Source organism: Melanotaenia boesemani, chromosome 6 (genome assembly GCF_017639745.1).
Source record: "Melanotaenia boesemani isolate fMelBoe1 chromosome 6, fMelBoe1.pri, whole genome shotgun sequence".
Lineage (NCBI taxonomy): Eukaryota > Metazoa > Chordata > Actinopteri > Atheriniformes > Melanotaeniidae > Melanotaenia > Melanotaenia boesemani.
Genome location: NC_055687.1, coordinates 17250093 through 17268573, shown reverse-complemented (window position 1 = coordinate 17268573; position 18481 = coordinate 17250093). Strand labels below are relative to the sequence as shown.

Here is an 18481-nt window from a genome sequence, read left to right as displayed (position 1 = left end):
ACAAAACTGCTAGAATCAACTAAAAGTTGGTCTATGATCTGGAAACAGAAGGCAATGCAAATGCTATACATTAATTAACTGAAAATAAGGACCAAAAGCAACTGAAAATAACACAAAAATGAAAACACTGAAAATGATAAGATTTTATTTATTTACCTTTAACTAAATCATAGTTTCAAATTTAATAACAAGGTCAAAACAGCAGGGAAAGCCTTATGTTAGCATCACATCTTATAATACTTTGGTCTGTGAAGTAAAATGTTTGACTAAACCTGTCAAAGAGGCTGGTAATTGTCATGCTTTCAGTTTCTAGTTGTGGCAGATGTTTTCAACATGGCTGGACAGCAGGTTGTGCTATTGTACAACCGATTCATTTCGCTGTGGAGCCACACTGGTGTAAAACATGCAGATTGTGGTTCAGCATTGTCTTGCTAAAATAAGCAAAGCCTTCCATAAACAAGGTGCTGTCCAGAAAGAAATATTTGCTTTCTTTTGTTGTTTGTTTTACAAAAAAAAAAAAAAAAGATTTGTTTATTCAAAATGAAAAGATGAATGTGAAAATTAAATATAGAATTATTCTCTGTCTAATAATTTCTTGACTTTTTGGGAGAGATGAGCCTCACCTTATTTTTACCATAAAAGACGGGCCCTTGTTGTACATGCATATTGAAGTGCTGTATCCATATTGGTTGGGTCACTCTGAGGGTTTAGTTGTTAAATCAGTACTCTTCTGTCAGAAAGAAAGAGAACAGACCGACACAAAACAGATTCTGCCCCCCCTTAATTAACACCGCTGGGCTTCTGCACTGCTTAGCCTACAAGGTCCTCACTGCATGATCATGATGATGAATATTCAGCAGGCAGAGTGTGTGAAATCAGCAGCCCAGCTGGACATGTGTGTGTGTTGTACAGTACGTATGCCTCCGTGTCTACCTTTCCAGACTGCACAGAGCTTCAAAGTGCAGTGACTGACAGACAGATGGATGATGGACAGAGTGAGGACAGAAGTCTGCGGAGAGTGTGTGTTTGAAATTAGCCTCTGTGTGTGTGTGTGTGTGTGGGTGTGTGTGTGTGTGTGACTGTGTTGCGTGAAGTGGAACGGGCAGTGGACCCTTTGAGTGGCACAAGGCACACTGCCAAGTGATTGAAGTGATAAAGGTAGAGGAGGAGTGGAGAGGGGGACGAGAATAGATCCAGTGATGAATGACCAGGCAGAGCAACAGATGTAATGAAGTGTGTTAGCCTGGTATGTTTCAGCTTTTTTTTCTCTTTGATACATTTGGGCCTTTGATATGTTTGTTGTATATCTGCTCTGTTACATCACAGAAGTCCCATTATTGCTATTGAGAGCCAAAATGATGAAAAGCTAAACTAACCCTGAAAATCTTTTTTAATTTTAACACGCAGTCCTGCTATTGCAGTGTTCAACCATGTGAGGGCACACTCACACTCATGATGAGCTGCATGTGTTTGGTCTATTCTCGATGCTGTCTCAGCTCTCTCAGATGGTGGAGGAATATGTACTCCAGGGTGAAAGGCAGGAGACAGTGAGCCTTTGAAGAGGTGGATCTACACTTGAACTCTGTAGATATGCTGAAGAAAAGAGGAGGCTTTTACATAAATATGAAATCATGTATTCGTGGTCAAATACAAACACAAAGAAATGAAAAGGAAAACTACACCCTCCTTCAGTTCTAAGGTTTTATCTTTCATGATATTATTTAAAAATGAGTAATCTGGTTCCAACAGATCTTAAAATTAAAATATAATCTCAGAGAAACAACTGATTTATTGACATATGCTGTCACTATTTATTTAACAAAAACTAAGTCAAAAGGCAGAAACAATGATTTAAAAGCATCTTTAGCATAAATAGTTTGAAGTAAACATTTTCTGTATGATGTTATCAGGCTTTTATATCATTGTGGAGAGATTCTAACTCACAATGTTGCTTCCTCTCATCAAAAATTGTTGGTTTTTGTTTGGGTCTGAACTTTGAATGGTTCCTTGTAATTAGGGCTGAGAGATGAATCGATAAAAATTTGATTAATCAAATTTTCCGTTTATGACCATTTATTTTTTTGAAAATCTGGATTTTTCCTCTTTAATGTGCACCACAATTACTGCGCACTCAGCCCTCCCTCCACACCAGAACAGTGTTTGTCTGAAAGCACTAACAGATATACAGTGAAGTGAGCCATCACTCACGCCTGCTTTTTAGCTGTGCATGTAACTGCAGTGAGAAATGTTGCTGTCTTTGAGATGTAGAAGACAACTTTAGCCCACAAATTCTCATTAAGAGGTGACCTACATCAGGACTGTGCTTATATAGTGCTTTCCAAGCTCTTTACACTACAGGTCACATTCACCCAACCACATACACATTCATACCCCGATAGGCACATCAGGAGGCAACGTGGGGTTCAGTGTCTTGCTCAAGGACACTTCGGCATGGAGTCAGGGGAAGCCTGACTAGTTCCTATTTCCCATGTGATAAGGATCCAGATGGAAAGAGATCACAGATGCAGTAGTGTTGCAACCGGTTGCAACACTATGCAAGATATGAAGCCAGTGAAAAAGTTGTGACATTTACTTTTTTGTTTGCTGTCATTTATTCATAAAATAAATACATAAATAAATAAACAAACAAACATATTTTACATGCAAAAGCTATAGGTTTATTATTGTTTTTAATAAGTTTTTAAGAAAGAGAAAACAAAAGATCAAAATCAGAAATCGGATTTGGTTTGAAAAAATGTGAGATTTTATTTTCAGGCCATATCTTGAGAACTTTAAAGTGGTGCTGTTCAGACATCTCCACTTTGGTGTTGTGTTTCCAAAGGATACTGTTCCAGAAGGTTTGTAGTGTGTTCAGATGCAACTTGCAAACCTACGCTGTGCTGCCATGATGCTTCAAGAGAGATGACTTTTTTTCTGTAACCCTTTTAAAAACACATGTTTATTATTTTAATAATTAGCATGCTAACTGAGGCCTGTAGAATCTGAGTTGTTGCTCTTGGATTGTTTTCCAATTTCTCTAATCATTGCACATTGTCAGACCAAGGGTTGAGCTTACAGGGATGTCCACTCATAGGACGTTTGGAAACTGTTTTGAGTATTTCCACTTGTGAATGATCTTTCTCACTGTCTCATATTGTTGGGAAATGTCCTTATAACTCTTCCCAGATTGTTTAGCAGCAACAGTTGCCTCTTCAAGATCAATGCTGATGTTTTTCTCTCCTTGACATTGCTCACAGCTGAATGCTCCAAAGAAGCAAGCTTGTAACATTTCTGCTTTTATGAATATGTTCACTCTTACCGATGATCAATTAATGAAGTGCATTTGGTTTGCATTACCTGGCTGCCACCTACCCTCATAATTCAAATGGAAGCAGTAAGAGTTTGCTTTGTTTGTAACACACTTCTTCTATATTTTGGTTTAGATTTAGTTAAACAATTATATGGTACAATAGATTATTTATCATTGTTCATCTGAGGTTCTGCTTCCCTTTTATAAGATATAGTCAGAACATAGAAGGTAATATTACTTTTATTAGGAAATCATATGTAAAAACTTAGTGTGTACTTTTTTCCACACACTTTTTAAAAATAAAATATAGTATGTAAAAAAGATGATTAATCACCGAATCAAACAAATAAATATAATATTGAGAAAGGCTAACTGTGTGCAAGCCTCCTATCTCATCAGACACAGTGTAGGATTAACACTAAGGTGTCTGTGTTTGCATGTGATTGGTTGTGTGTGTGATATAGTAGAAGGGAAGGAGAGAAAGAAATAAAGTAACAGGTGTTAAACAGAAAGAGAGTCCTGGCTGCAGAGGAGAGGGTGTAGCTGTGGTGAGTAACCGGAGAAAAAAGCAATTACATCACCTTTCAGAGTTGCCAGTGTTTATGTGTGTGTACTGTGTGGGAAATGCACTAACAGTGAATAAGAGGAAAGGCTGTCAAAGGGAAGATTTTATAACCACACAGACAGAGTGGGTGGATGGATCCTGAAATAGCTTTCTGTCTATGACCATTTATTAAATTTAGGTTCCCATTCATTTTGTGGCCCATTAGTTGTTCCATTGTGTTCCATGGTAACCTTAATTGGCCCATACAGTGCTATCTCTGCCCCATGTTCTCTGATTAGTGGATCCCCACATCAGAGTCATTCTCTCCCCATCAGATAAAATGACTGCAACCCTATCAGCTCTCGTCCCCGTCCTCCCCTCTTCGGCAACTTCTCTCTGTCTTCCCTGCATTACCCTCTCTGCCTCCCCTCTCTTCTCTATGACCTGCTGAACCAGCACACGCTGGCCTGTCTGTCAAACCAATGGAACAGGTGCTCAGCTACAACCTCACTTCCCCCGCTTTTCCCCCTCTGCAGCCCAAAGCCACTCATATACACGTGTAAAGAGCGAACACACACACACACACACACACACACACACACACATAGAGAGAGCGAGAGAGAGAGAGAGAGAGAGAGAGAGAGAGAGAGAGAGAGAGAAGAAATGTGCCATGTGTATGTCCATTCAGGTAAGCTTGATCAAGGAGGTAAAAGTCTGGTGATTTAGCTTGGTGCTAGGACTGATGCATACAGTAGAGTATACTGACAGACACTGACTTACTGACCTGTGACTTTCTACGGTGTCACACACACACATGTACACACAGTACTAAATCACTTTAAGAGAGTGACCCAAAGGTATCCTGACAGGAGCATATGAGCCCCCAGTCCTGCTGCAGTACATGATTTGATGTGAGTCCAAAACACTCCTGGGCTTCTCTTGTTGCTGGGTAATAAACCATCTCCTTATCCTGCTTTCACTTTTTTATCTGTCACATTATGTGGCACTTCAGCGCCTCACACTAAGGAACTGCACTGACTTCATTAGAGGTTTCACTTTTGTCAAAGTCAAGTGCAAACAAACGCAGAAAGGCTTACTGTCCTGTCTCAGTCAACCAGCCAGCAGATGTCAGGGAGGGTGACTGGCTATGAGGGAGGGGGAGGAAAGTGGAGGGGGGCTGGAGAAGAGGTTATGATGGGGGAGGGGCAAAGTTTGACAGTCCCTCACAGTTGGCACGAGTTGGGGTGGACGGGGGAGAGGGGCAGATGGGGCGAGGCAGAAGCAGAGAGGTTTCTATAGGAAGGGGACGATAAAACCACAGATCCTTTTCCACCTTGCAGTTGCACCTGTAGGAAAAATTGGAGAAACTGAGAAGTGTGGAAAAAAAGGAAGAAAAAGGATATAAGAACATGAAAGAAAGAAATCGTCATTAAACGCACTACAAAGTTTTCTCCCTCCCTCTCTTCCTCAGTCTCTCACCTCTCTCAATTTAATCTTAAATCCACTCCAATTTCCCCTGAGGGACTCAATTCTCCCTTTCCTGTAAGTATTCTCTTTCATTCTCCTCCTTTTATTCTTTGTGCCTTCTTGTGCCTCAGTGCCCTGCAGTGAAATAATGCCTGCTAGACATGAAATCTCAATCAACTTCTTGTTATTAGATTGCACTAATAAGAATATGGCCTCATTTTGGACTCTTTATGTTATAAATAAGTGACATGTGTGCTTGTGTTTATTGAACTGGGAATAGGAAAAGCACTATATTGAATTAGTATGCATAACCTCAGCTGTTCTAACGCATGTTTGTGTAGTTTTGTTAGTGAGTGTTTGTACATTCACCTCAAACAGGCTTCCTCTGGGTGTTCTGTTGCTGGCCACTTCAAATCAATATTGTAAATAGGTTGTGTGTGCACACTAATGCAGCTTATGTAGATTCCCAGCTCTCTTTACTTGAGAGTCAGCCCTCCTTCTTTTAGGTGCTTGACACATTTTCAGTCCCGCTGCCACCTTTGAAATGTGTTGTGCAATGCTATAGGTGTTGTGAGTTCATGTTTGTCCATCACAATCAGCGTCCTCCAGCCATGACGCCTGAGTATCTGCTGGGGTTCCTGTCTCTGCCACTCATGCAAGTTTGACTCCACTCGTCTTCCTCTGGCTCCTAGCTTGGCCTCTTGTCTGTTTAATTCTGTGCCGTTTGCTCTGTGTCTGACTGTGGGTGGGCCTCTGTGACTGTGTGATTATGACAGGCTGTCTATAGGGAAACATTCTGTTGCCAGAGTTGTTCACCATAGACTTTGGTCTTCCTGTAGGTCTAAGACATCTTCATTTCCTCCTCAGTCTATCTCTGCAGTGCTGTGTACGTCTTTATTAATATTGGTTTTTGTCTATCAGTGGATTAACAAGCATCTGTCTCTCTGTCTCACTTGTTTCCGCTGCTTTAATTTATCCCCAGCAGTAAGAGACAGAGAGGCCCGTTCCTCCTGGCAGGGTAACGCCAGGAATTTCCTCTTTCTCTCTGCTCCACTTCCTCGCTCCTCCACAGCCTCCCTCCAGTATGACTCTGCTGGACTCTGAGAAGTTGCTTCTCCGCTCAGGTGAGGATCAAGCAGGCATCAATCATGCCAGTTAAAGCACTAAAGGAATTATGTTACTGTGACAGTGGCTTTACCTGTCAGACACAGTTTGCAACATGGCTATCAATATACAGAGGTGAAGTGTTTGTAAAAATATCTGACTGAAGGCCATTCTGTCTGTTATGTGATCAGTGGTGGAAGGATTTAGTCAGACAAAGATGTGTGGAAAAGATGTAAAGAAGAATAACTCTGAGAATGAAAATGTCTGCTTGTTTGACATTTCTTGAAACAGGACATGGGCTAGTTGGTTGTGATTGAGGAAATTTTGACAGGAGGATAATCAATTTTTATTAAAACATGTTTTTATATCTCTAAAATGTCAAATATTCATGAATGAAAAATCAATGATTGTTAGAGCTTTTGTCTCTTGTCTCAGACATCACTTACAAAAACAGCCAGTCTCTGATTGATCAGAAATTACAGTGCTTGGCTGCAGCTCCATCTTTGTTCGAAGTGTGCCAAGCTACCTCACAGGCATGCATTATCAAATGGCATTTTTTCCATAACTTGACTGAGCACTAAATACTACTTTAAGAGCTCTTCAAGTAAGCTGAGCCAGTACTAAACAGTTTTGGCTCAGATCATTAATAAATGAATATATATATATATATATATATATATATATATATATATATATATATATATATATATATATATATATATAAAACAAACAAACAAACAAACAAAAAATCATAAAAAACACTGACAATAACAAAAAACAATTACAGACACAAATTAACCACTTTATTAATGCCATTGCATGACTATAGTGAATGGTGTTATAAAATGGTCAAACACTCACTTCTTTTAGAAATCTTGTCAACATCTGTGACTGAAGTCCATCTATTTGTTCCACCCCATGGCTGAAAATTAACCTCATCTGTACACTTGCCTCAGTGCAGCAGCATTAGCCAGACAGGGATGTAGGGACACATGTCATAAAACTACCATCTTTTGATATCAGAGAGTTTGTTTATAGATATACATTTGTGATTTTCAAGCAGCTACTTTCTTTTTTATTAAGTCTGTGGCCTTATGCAAATGTGTTACATTGTGCTGTCATAGAGTAAAGCAAATCAAAAGTCTGTACCAATACTTACATAACACACAGACATGTAATATGGGCCATTTAAAGGGTCAAACTTGTCTCTGAAAATTAAATTGCACTCAAATATAAATCAATAATGGGTCTGTTAATAACCTTTCACAGGTGTGAAGTAATTCTAAAAGTCTTTATGTCACAACTTCTACTAACACTGTGACAACCAACAACCTTTCCATCGCTGCATAATGTAAAGCAAGTTTCGCTACAAGTTGTAGCGGCAGCTGAATTCCCAGGCAGCTGTCGTAAATGGCTGCAAAATAGAAAGGCAAGAAAATGACACACAGACAGTCCCTTAGGTATACAAGCAGCTGCTGGAAAACGTGAGTCTTTAGGCAACTGCTCTGTTTGAAATCCTGTATGTACATACTGCAGCTGAGATGGAGCAATAATTCAGTTTGACAGCTTTTGTTGACCTTTGTGTTTACAGTGCAAATGTCTCTAAAGTAAGCATTAATATGTAATGTGAATAGTAAAATTACAGCTACAGGCTTTTTGGCCTATGATCTTGTTGCATTTGTCCTGAAAGTGTGAATAGCTCAACCAGAATATCCCTGAAATATTACACTGTAAAGGTTTTCCTGAGAGCGTCAGAGTATTGTAAGCCTGAGACTATGTTTCAGGTCATTTTCAGTAAAAGCTTTCAGTATTATTTCTTTTTTTGTGTACTTATCCTGCTAAGTTCTTTACAAGTCTGTCACTGAGCAGCAATAACAGTATGCAATATGTGGAATGTAATGAGATTAAAAGTAGAGTCTAAGCTTTGTGTGGGGCCTCCAGAGCAAATAAAGAACAAATGCTTAAAACTTAACAAACACTGCTATTCATCTTGTTATGAGCACAAAGCTCACTGTAAAAATCTGCCTTAAAACCAGATTTGTAAACTTTTGTTCTGTCAGAGAGGCAGGAAAGCAGGAAGAGTGTAGTTAGCGGCATAAATGAGCATGACGTGAGCAGGAGAGGATGTATGAGAGGCTTGTGGAGAGAGCAGGACAGCTGAAGGGGGGAAGGGACCAACAGAAATAGACATACTGAGAGATAAATAGTTATTGCCTTCAACCCCCCCCCATGAAGTCCTGCCCTCCTCAGATCTGTCAGGTCTCAATAATCACCAAAATGTAACACAGACCCAGCTGTACCCACCTTCACCTGTTTGTGTATGTACTGAATCTTTATGTGTATGTAAATTTATGTGGTGTGTGGATGTGTACAGGCATTCAAGGAGATATATAATCTACATGCAATGCAAAGTCATGGGTAATATGAGTTTCAAGGCCGTATCATTTAACAGTGAGTGTGCTGTCTTATATTACTTAACTCTTACCTTGCTACAGTGCCTCAGTACAGTCAATCCCCCCCAAAATTATTTTCTTTCATGAAATCAATCTAACTCATTGCTGGATGAGTGTTATACCCTTTTTGTGTTCTTTCTTTCTTTTTTCTTCTGGGAAACAAGGCTTATTCATTGTTTTTTGTCTTTCAGTTCTGCAGTTGAGGATTAAGAACCGAAGGCTCAGTAAAATCAATGCAGACTCAGGTTAGTCTGTGTGTGTGTATGTATCATTAACCTTGTGATTGATCCATCTATGCAATATGACTGCTGGTTGCATTTCATATTAATGATCCTCAAGTCACCTCTTTTCTCTGAAAGATGATGGATTATTGATTGGTGACTGTTTCACTGTATAGACCTGGTTAAACTTTTCTTCTATTTTTGTATTGGATGACAATAGCTGAATAAATGATGTTTAATAATGTGTTTTATTATACTTAAATAATTCCAGAATAAATGAACAAAAAAAGTTAACAAGTTTACATTTTTTATCGAAAGATGTCTAAATATGTCAAATCCACTGATATTTGTTGTGTAGAGTTTAGAAAAAGAAATCCCTATCCCAATCTGTCATGTTGTGGATCTTGCTTTAGGCTTCTCTGAAGCAGGTTAAATAAAAAGCAGTGGACATTTGGAGAGTCAGCCAGCACTTGAAGTGTCCCTGTGATGGATTATTCTGTAAATTTGCAGGGATGAGTTGAAAGTTGATTTTATATTTGAGGTATGATTTCACTTGTGGCTTCTTCTCATGTTCATTTAGTTTCTCTAAAAACATTTCATTTTTAGTTTGGATTAAGAAAAATGTTGTTTTACTACAGTTAGCATTTTAATCTAAGACCTATCTGTCTGTCTGCACAGGGCTGAAATCTACCTGCCAAAACCCAAAAGCAGTGAAAGGCCAGAGTGAAGCTCAGGTGAGTGAATTTGAGTTTCTGTCAAGTTTCTTTCCAGAATCTCAGGATATGATAGGATCTGATATATAGAGAGGAAAATTAAATTAATTTCACCACATTAAAGTTGATTTTAATAAGCTTCCCCCTTAAATGAACTGCATTGTGGGACCTGAGCATTGGTTTGACCTGCTGTTTCCTGATGCAGCGTCTAACTGATGATGGTGCCACTCAGAAGTTGCCCCCTGGTGGTCTGAACACTGAAACTGCACAAGGTGATCCCATGCTGACAGTGATGTTGCTGTCTCCCTCTTGCTTTATCCTGTATGCCCCTGGCGTAGTGCACAATAACACAGTTCCCCATCTCTTGCATTCTTTCTGTTTCATATTATAGCTGTACTGCCCTGCTGTACAGTAGCTGCATGAGGAAATGAACTGTGTAAATCTTGCAACAAGGACTTTGTGTTTCATCAGCTGTCAGTAAAATCAAAATGTGACCTTGTTGCACACTGTACCGCTGCATTTTAAGCAGACGGCAAACATATCAGTGACTGACAGCACATGATAAACTCTCCAATCCAGGGACCAGTCATTTTATGCCAATACTGACATCTCACTTTCTCTTTGTCTTTCTTCTTCCTCCTTTTCACACCCTCTAACCTTATTTCTAATTTTAAAGTGCTGTTCTTTTGATGGCTTTTCAAAGTGTCTAATTTCCTTAATAGTCCTTTTTGACATTTTTAAAATCATGTGTGTAAGCATGTGTGTAAAAATCCAAGGGAACACATTTCCCTGTGGGCAAAAATGTTTACTATTTTCCGACGCCTCTGCTGGTTTGATTTGGGACTGATCGCCTGTGGCAAGACGGCTGTGCACGCTCACATCACATATGCTCGGAAATTCTGTTGCTTCTCTTTCTCCGATCTCCTTTCTCTCTGCTGATCTCCCATCTGTCCTCTTTTGTCCTTTCATTCCTCCCTCTGTCTTCCACCCGTAGAGAGGACTGTGAGTGGGGCCCAGAGGCAGAAGAAGGCTCGCCAGTCGCAGGACCTCACTGAGAGGATCCAACGTCCACCTGCACCTGCAGAGCAGCAGCATGAATGCCCGCTGCCTGTGGAGAGCCGTGAGTCAACACACAACTGGCACATGATTAGTTACTCAGAATCTCTCACTTTTTCACCCATTTCTCTTCTTTACTAATATTTTAACCTTGCCTTCTTTCACATTTAAATTCCTCAGGACTTGCTTCTTTCCCTGCTGATGTCTTCGAAGATGACATCTCCTCCTCCTCCTCCTCAACAACCACTGAGCAGAATGGCACTTACCAATCACCAGCCATTTCTTCATTGCCAGGGCTCCCAGGTGATCAATTACTAAGTGATTGCTCCCCTGTGGGCCTGAACCCAAACTGCAGTCCCAGCCATGCACAGGTCAGTATAAAGGGAAAAAGTCTAATAAATTACTTTTAGCCCATCGTGGTTAATGATGACTAATCAATCTGATATTCTAATATTCTGCTTTCAGTCTAGGTTGATGTTGCTCCCGGCAACCGCGGGCACAAGACAGCCTTTAAGTGCATCGCTGGGGGAATCAAACTTCATGGCAACAACTGGGAGAGCAAATGGGATGTATTTGACCTCTCAGACTGCTCCCCTTCTACCAAAGGTAATCTTTTTTTTTTTTTTTTTTTTTTTAAATAGGGGCCTGTTTGTTTAGTCAGACTCCTAAAGATGAGGAATTCCTACTAATACAAACATTTGAACTATTCATGTGTATGTGTGAGTGAATGTTCTTCCTGTGAAGAAGGCATTCGTAGAGGGTGTACAATATGCAATATAAAAAGAGCCCTGTAGAGGTCTTTAACCTAACACGGTCATTCTTGTGTTTTCTTTTTTTCTTTGAATACAAGGCTTTGCTCTAAGCTGCTCTGCATTCATTACTGTCAATTTGTACTTCTGGGGCGAGCTCAGTATTTGCCATGTAGGTTAACATATTCACACACCAGCACGCTCTGTCATTGGGAGATTTGTGAAGCATTTACACATTTCTTTAAACATATAACCTTTACATGAGGTAAATACTAGTGCCATTGTCCATGTGCTGTTCTTTAAATTAATCACCAGCAGCGCATCATGGATACAGTTTAAAGAAGTGTAAATATTATATATGTTTACAGACAGCCTGCCCTCCCAGCCCCACCTGCTCCTCATCTTTACCCCCTTCCCTAAACTTCAACCATCTTTCCCACCCACGGAAACCGCGGGACACCAAACCCAAAATGAGGAAACTCAAGTATCACCAGTACATTCCTCCAGACCAGAGGGGAGGGTCTGGGACAGGAGGTACAGATATGATGCTCCGCTCTCCTATGTTTTTTTAAGAAAACTGCTTTCCTTTGCTCTGGTGTAAGCTTTAATGTAAGAATATATTTGTTTGCAGTGGGGGGAGCCAAACAGAAAAGCCCCACTCAATCTGTGGACCCAGCTCATTCCCATCTCCTTAAACAGCAGCAGGTCTTTCTCCAACTTCAAATCCTGCAGAACAACCACCACCACCAACAACAACAGCAGCAGCAACAGCAACAGCAACAAAAAAGACTACAACCACAAAAGCAGCTTACTGTTATATCCAGGTATGCAAGAAGAGCTGTGCTGATCAAGTGCCAGCTAATTCACTGAGATCAAACTATGCATAGCGTTGTTTTTATAAATAACTTAAAAACAATTCTTCTAATATTTTTCCAAAATGACTGACTCTGTCCTTCTTTTAGTAAAGATCATAATGATCTTGTAAAGTCTTCTGGAGCCATGCCACTGAATCTCCAACCTGTTCCTGCTACAACAAACCACACTCCCACTGACACAAACCCTGCATCAAAGCCTGAGCTTCTTCCTGCAAATCTTGTTGATTTAACAGTAAGAAAAAGCATGCCTATCAGACCAGAGTTACTCTGAAAAGCATGAAAATGTTTGATAGATGAGTTGTTAAAAACAAAAAATATGAACAAACAACAAAAAAACAAAAACAAAACAAAACAAAAAAAAACAGTCCATAACACCACTCAGCGTCTACCTCCACTGTTTCCTGCCTCAGGTGTCAGAATTGCGGCAGCAGCTGCGTAAGCGGGGCCTCCCTGTCTCTGGCACCAAGCCTACCTTATTGCAACGTCTTCGTCCCTTCCAGCTTCCTCATGCTTCCCTTACCCCTGCTTCCCTCTCTCAGCTGGGCACCAGCCTGGAGCCCCTCACTCCCTGCCCCCAACTACCACCCAGCCAGAGCCCTGGCTCAAGTCCCAGCTCTGGACTAGATTCACCCAGCAGCAGCCCGAACCAACAGCTGTACATCCAAGATGGGGGAATCCCTAATGGGATTCTAAGTGACACTCCAAACAGAGTTCCAACTGGAACCCTGAGTGCTGTCCCAAATGCATTTACAAATGCTGCGTCAGTCAGTTTGGCAGATGAACAGTGTGGTCTCACCAGCACTGTCTTCTTGGCACCTGCTAGCACTGCCTCAGGAACTCCAAGTCCCAGTCTACCCATGTCGTCCTCCTCATCCCTGCAGTGTGGGACTCTCTGGAGAACTGAGAGTGAGCAGCAGCAGCAACAGCAGCGAGAGCTGACTGTGGAGCTAGAGATGAGGGAGAGGATGAGGAGTAGGCCTAGGGACCGCTTCATTCACACCAGCAATGAGGTGAGGACAGACAGACTTGACTTTTGAATCTTAGAAGGTCTGGAAAATCCTTAATCCTATAACGATTTACCTTCATTAATGAGCTTCTACCAACTTCTTTTCAACCAGTCCTGTGAGGGATCCCTTCATCCGTTCCTGCAGCAGGGTCCAGGATGCTCTAGAGGAAAGCCAGAAATTAATACACAAACAGAGGATCTGTTTACTCAGGTAAACAATCTACACACATCTTTAAATGCAAATAAATCATTCTTTTCTGAGTCACACTAAGGTAACCTTCCGTTACACATCATTTCTCAAACATGTGAACATGCTTTCATTGCCACCTGCCAACTAATTTACCCCTGCTTTCTAATCAGGTGTATTGTAGCCAGCCGTGTGATGTGATTGGCCATGACTTTGAGCTGCCAGTGCAGATTACAGCAAGCCCTGTTCAAACCTTACCTGGTGTTCGCAGCTTGGAGGAAGAACTACAGGAGGCTATACAGAGAGCGCAGGTTAGAGTTTTTAGACAAAAAGAGATCACAAAGAAGTTGTTTTGTTCAGTGAAAATTAACTCCTTTCTCTCTTGGCAACAGGTGGACCCTCGATTGTCCATTGATGACATTCTGGATGAGCCTATTACATTTAATGGTACTTTAAATACTTTTAATACGTTTAATTATTTAAAAACAAAATTTAAATGACTCGTATTTCTACCAATGTCTCATCCTTTTTGTTGTCATTATTCTAGGCTCCATTAATGTCTCTGATCATAAGTCCGCTACCCACTCAACCCCTGACACTTCTCCTTCCACTCAAACCGAGCAGTCCCAGCCTTCCCAGCAACACAACAAGGATGACACCTTCCTGCCCTCACCTCTTTGCTCCTCTCTTTTGCTGGAACTTCCCCCATCTCCTGCTGTAATAAACCCAAGCCAGGTTGTTCCAGCTCCTCTACCTCCCCCAATCTGCACCTCCCCTCTGCCATACACTGGGAAGTCACGGAAACGGCGGGCTCTGACACCGTTTGATGCTGCTGACTGGCTCGAAACCCTGACATCTGGCCTCCACCCTCTTACTCCGCCAAAAGCTCCCTTTGTTGAGCATGATTTAAGCCTGGATTCAGATCTGAATGTGAATCGAGTGCTGGATCTTTTGATAGAGAAGTGGTGAGGACTTGGGAGAAGTGCGCATATTTATGTTGTAGCCATTTTAATGGCTGTGCATCATCTTTTTGATGGCCATGAACAGGGTAGGCTGTAAACATTCTTCTGAGGGCACAAAGTTGTGATTAGTGGTCTCTGTTGTCCATCATTAATAGGCTGTTAGTCATTGGCTCCACGCAATGTCGAGAGCTTGACTCATTGCAGTCATCAGATCATACAGATGGGACAATGAGAGCACAAATACACAAACAGCAATACAACCTATGTATACACAGACACTGCAGAGTGCTTTTTAAAAGCATCTGGTCTCAGTAAGTAACAGCAAACACGCATCATATCTGTGAATTGACACACTCAACAGCACAATGTTTGCAGTGCAAAACAAAAGAAAACCTGGTGGCATATTAAGTCAAACATGCTTCCTGGCTGCGCTTGGATAATGTTGTTTCTGACTTATCTCCAAAACCCGTTGTAGGATTGGGTTGAGTGTGGCCCCTGGTATTGATTCAGTCATTGAGTCCCAGCCATTCATAAAGCCCATTCAGAGTGTGTAAATCCAGACAGAGCACACAGCTTGTGTGTGACTCCAAACCTTAACCCCAGTGCCAGACACACAGTCGGCATGCAGAGGGAGAAAGCTGGCAGAAGCCACAAACAAATATTGTGTGTGTGCTTGAGTGAATGTGCTCATGTATGTGTTTTAAGTATGTGTACTTTCAGCCTGTCTGATGTGAGAGTGTGCACACAAGTCTGCTTTTATCTGTATGTCAACATTCAAATGCTTCCATGTATATTTATCAGCATTAATACCAAATGAACTTGTAGTTATTTGTCTGCTGACAGTTAAGGATGCCTACTTGTAAGTGTTATGGCTGATCTTCACATGGCAGAAACAGAAAAAAAGACTGAATGTCTGTGTCCAGATTTTGTAGCGGACATTTAACTGTTGTTTCACTGCCAGCAGGCAGCAACTCTGGGGCAGTTACCAAGTGTAATAATCAAAACAACCACAATACTTTGCTCAAGTCACCATTGTCCAGGAAATAAATCAGGCATCCACAACCAAAAATAGCTCCTACACAAATACACCAATCAGCAGAGGGAGAGTTTCCTCATCACTTTGCATAAACAGGTGGTCATTTTGTTCCCTGATTAACATCCCCAACAGTGTGTAGCCCATGCTGGGTGCTTAACCTTTTACAACCAAAGTCAGTTTAGCACATTTATAACCCAACACCAAGGCCACACCTGTTCCTGTGGTGTAAATTAATTCCACAAATATGTCACTGGACATATGAAATTGCTGGTATGCATTTTATGATACCAAAAGACCAACTTTGTCTCTCGTAAAAACATTGTAGAATTAGCAGAGAATAATGATTGAAACTTGTGACCAGGTGCCTTTCAGTCACAGCTGATATAGCATTTTTTTAAATGGTGACAGTGATATTGCTTTTATATTCTACATGATTTATTGACCATGCAGATATTTATATATTATTGTTTGCATAATACACATTCAGTGACTTATGTCTATTCTCAGCCTCACTGAACCAAATGATATTAATGAATCAAAATCTGACAGAGGTTAGCTGCCATGAACCTTTTCTGTACCATATAAATGTAATTCAGATAGAGGATTGTATCTACCAAAAAATTATACTCTGACCTTTATCGGCTGCTTTTACCATCAATCATTTTGGAGAGCTCTTATTGATCCATCAATATTTTAAACATTTATATGATTTTTAGGATTTAAAAACTAACTGGAAACCCCTGTGTAATACCACTAAAACTTTTTTGTTGCCTAATTATTGAAAGTCAAGTGTTTCTTGCAATAAGGTTTGCGTCAAGGACACAGAACTGTAGGATCTAACACAATACTAGATATGTTTATGTCATGTTGTTTCTGCTCAGACATTGCTGTGTTTCTGCCTTTATGTTGCCTCCTTTAATGATAAACTACCAACAAATAGAGAATCATTAAAATCAGATTATCTGTTTACTGGCAAATTCAGCACAGCTCACCAGCTTTATGATTAAGCAATTCTTCTAAAGCTTTTACTACAGAACCCCTCCAAAAACAAACATGTAAATATGTATGGATGGCTATGAAAATCATAGCAATCAAAAAAATGCCTTCTACAAAAAAGAAAAAAAAAAAGAAAAATTGTTTGACAGGAGAGTAAGATGCTACCTTCTGTGACTTTTACTGCTTTGGTGTTAACACTTGTGTTTTCCTTGTTTCTTTTTTTTAATTTCCAAACACTGAAGCAGTTTCCTGCAACACCCCTGAGACAGTTAAACTGGTCTAATGCATTTGTTTGAAAACAAATGTGAAACATCAAATGCAGTCTCTGGAGCGTTTTAGGTAACTGTGATTCAGTTCCCCACTTGCTGCTATTAATGCCTCATTGCAAAAACCTGAGACAAAATGAAATGTTTGCTTTTATTTATTATGTAACTTATTTGTGCAAAAGACATAACTTTTGTCCAAAATGTATCTAAAAAGCCTCAAGAAAATTAAAGTCTTAATAGATTTTCAGTTTGTTTCACTATTCCTTTCATCACAGCTCATGACTGTGACCAGGCATGCTGAGAGCTTTAACAAATGAATGACGGGAAAGCTACAAATCACTTATTTGATTCAACTGTCCCAAATTATGTCTTATCAAATATGGATGATCACAAAGTAACTTAAATATTTACTTATACCAGTGTGCTTCTTAAATAACCATGAAACCACATTAACACTGACAAGGCCTGATAGTTTGTCTTCATAATATGTCAGTATTATAATCAAATTTGACTATTGAAGAAAAGATGAATAAAATTTAATTAATTAAATGAAAAATATTATTATTTTTTAATGAAAAGTTTCAAAATAATAGTGTTATTTACTGAGATAAGTTCCTGTTGTGAATGGCTATTGTTTCATCACTAGCTGAATAATGTGTGCAGAACTGTTTTATAGTTTCTACAACTTGTGCAGCATTTTTCTCTGCACACTCAGCTCCAGGGTAGCCCCAAGCACAGAGCCAACTTTCTTTATCAGTTTTGTTTTTCCATTTAAATAAAACAGACTTCTACAGGGTAATTACAGAGACAACTATTTATTTCATTCTAAATATATTAGATATAATAATAATAATAATGGATTGGATTTATATAGCGCTTTTCAAGGCACCCAAAGTGCTTTACATTGTATCCATTATTCATTCACTCCTCACTCATACCTGGTGATGGTAAGCTACATGTGTAGCCACAGCTGCCCTGGGGCAGGCTGACGGAAAGGGGGCAGACAATCCGCACCTACGGCCTCTCCGACCATCACCGAACATTCATATCACACACCAGTAATGTCAACACTGGAGGCAAGGAGGGTGAAGTGTCTTGCCCAAGGACACAATGACAGATGACTGGGGGAGAGGGAAGCAAACCGCCAACCTTTTGTTCATTGGACGACCTGCTCTACCGTCTGAGCCAGACATCAAGCAAACCCTTGACATACTCTTAAAATCTTTTTAGAAATGAAGTATTGGTATAGGCCAGTTGATTCATAGCACAAATGAAAAATAGTAAAGGTAAGAATAAAACAAAATACTCTACTTTAACAGACCAGCTGATAATATTTTAGCTGAATCCAAAAGTCAGTGAGTATTTTTACTTATTAAAAATAGTTTTATATAGAAAAGCAACAGTTTTGCACCTAAAGTCCACCCAAATATTGTTGGTTTTGCATCCATTTGGTAATAAAGTATTAGATAAATGAATCTGAATTAGAATTAGATAAATGTTCCTAGCGCCCCCTGATGGTCTCAGAATGCCCCCTGG

General features: G+C 40.1%; 1 protein-coding gene across 2 annotated transcripts; it reads left to right on the top strand.

The window, feature by feature from the left end:
• The first annotated feature begins 5146 nt into the window (after nt 1-5146).
• On the top strand, nt 5147-17160 carry si:dkeyp-69b9.3 (myocardin). Of its 2 annotated transcripts, none has more exons than XM_041986850.1 (16): nt 5147-5396; nt 6307-6445; nt 9070-9123; nt 9778-9833; nt 10018-10084; nt 10807-10932; nt 11049-11239; nt 11334-11474; nt 11986-12151; nt 12249-12441; nt 12580-12724; nt 12903-13502; nt 13611-13709; nt 13859-13996; nt 14078-14132; nt 14233-17160. In XM_041986850.1, exons 2-16 carry the CDS (start codon nt 6406-6408, stop codon nt 14652-14654), a joined length of 2493 nt encoding a protein of 830 aa, XP_041842784.1. In that variant the 5' UTR covers nt 5147-5396; nt 6307-6405; the 3' UTR covers nt 14655-17160. The 2 variants fall into 2 exon arrangements, with proteins under 2 accessions (XP_041842784.1, XP_041842786.1); XM_041986852.1 differs by having other exon boundaries at nt 6304-6445.
• Nucleotides 17161-18481: the final 1321 nt, after the last annotated feature.

Coding starts and splice junctions, on each gene's coding strand:
- si:dkeyp-69b9.3 (XM_041986850.1), top strand. CDS start 6,406: ATGACTCTGCTGGACTCTGAGAAGTTGCTTCTCCGCTCAG. Junction 10,085..10,806: donor GAACACTGAAACTGCACAAG/GTGATCCCATGC, acceptor TTCCACCCGTAG/AGAGGACTGTGAGTGGGGCC. Junction 12,442..12,579: donor CAGCTTACTGTTATATCCAG/GTATGCAAGAAG, acceptor TCCTTCTTTTAG/TAAAGATCATAATGATCTTG.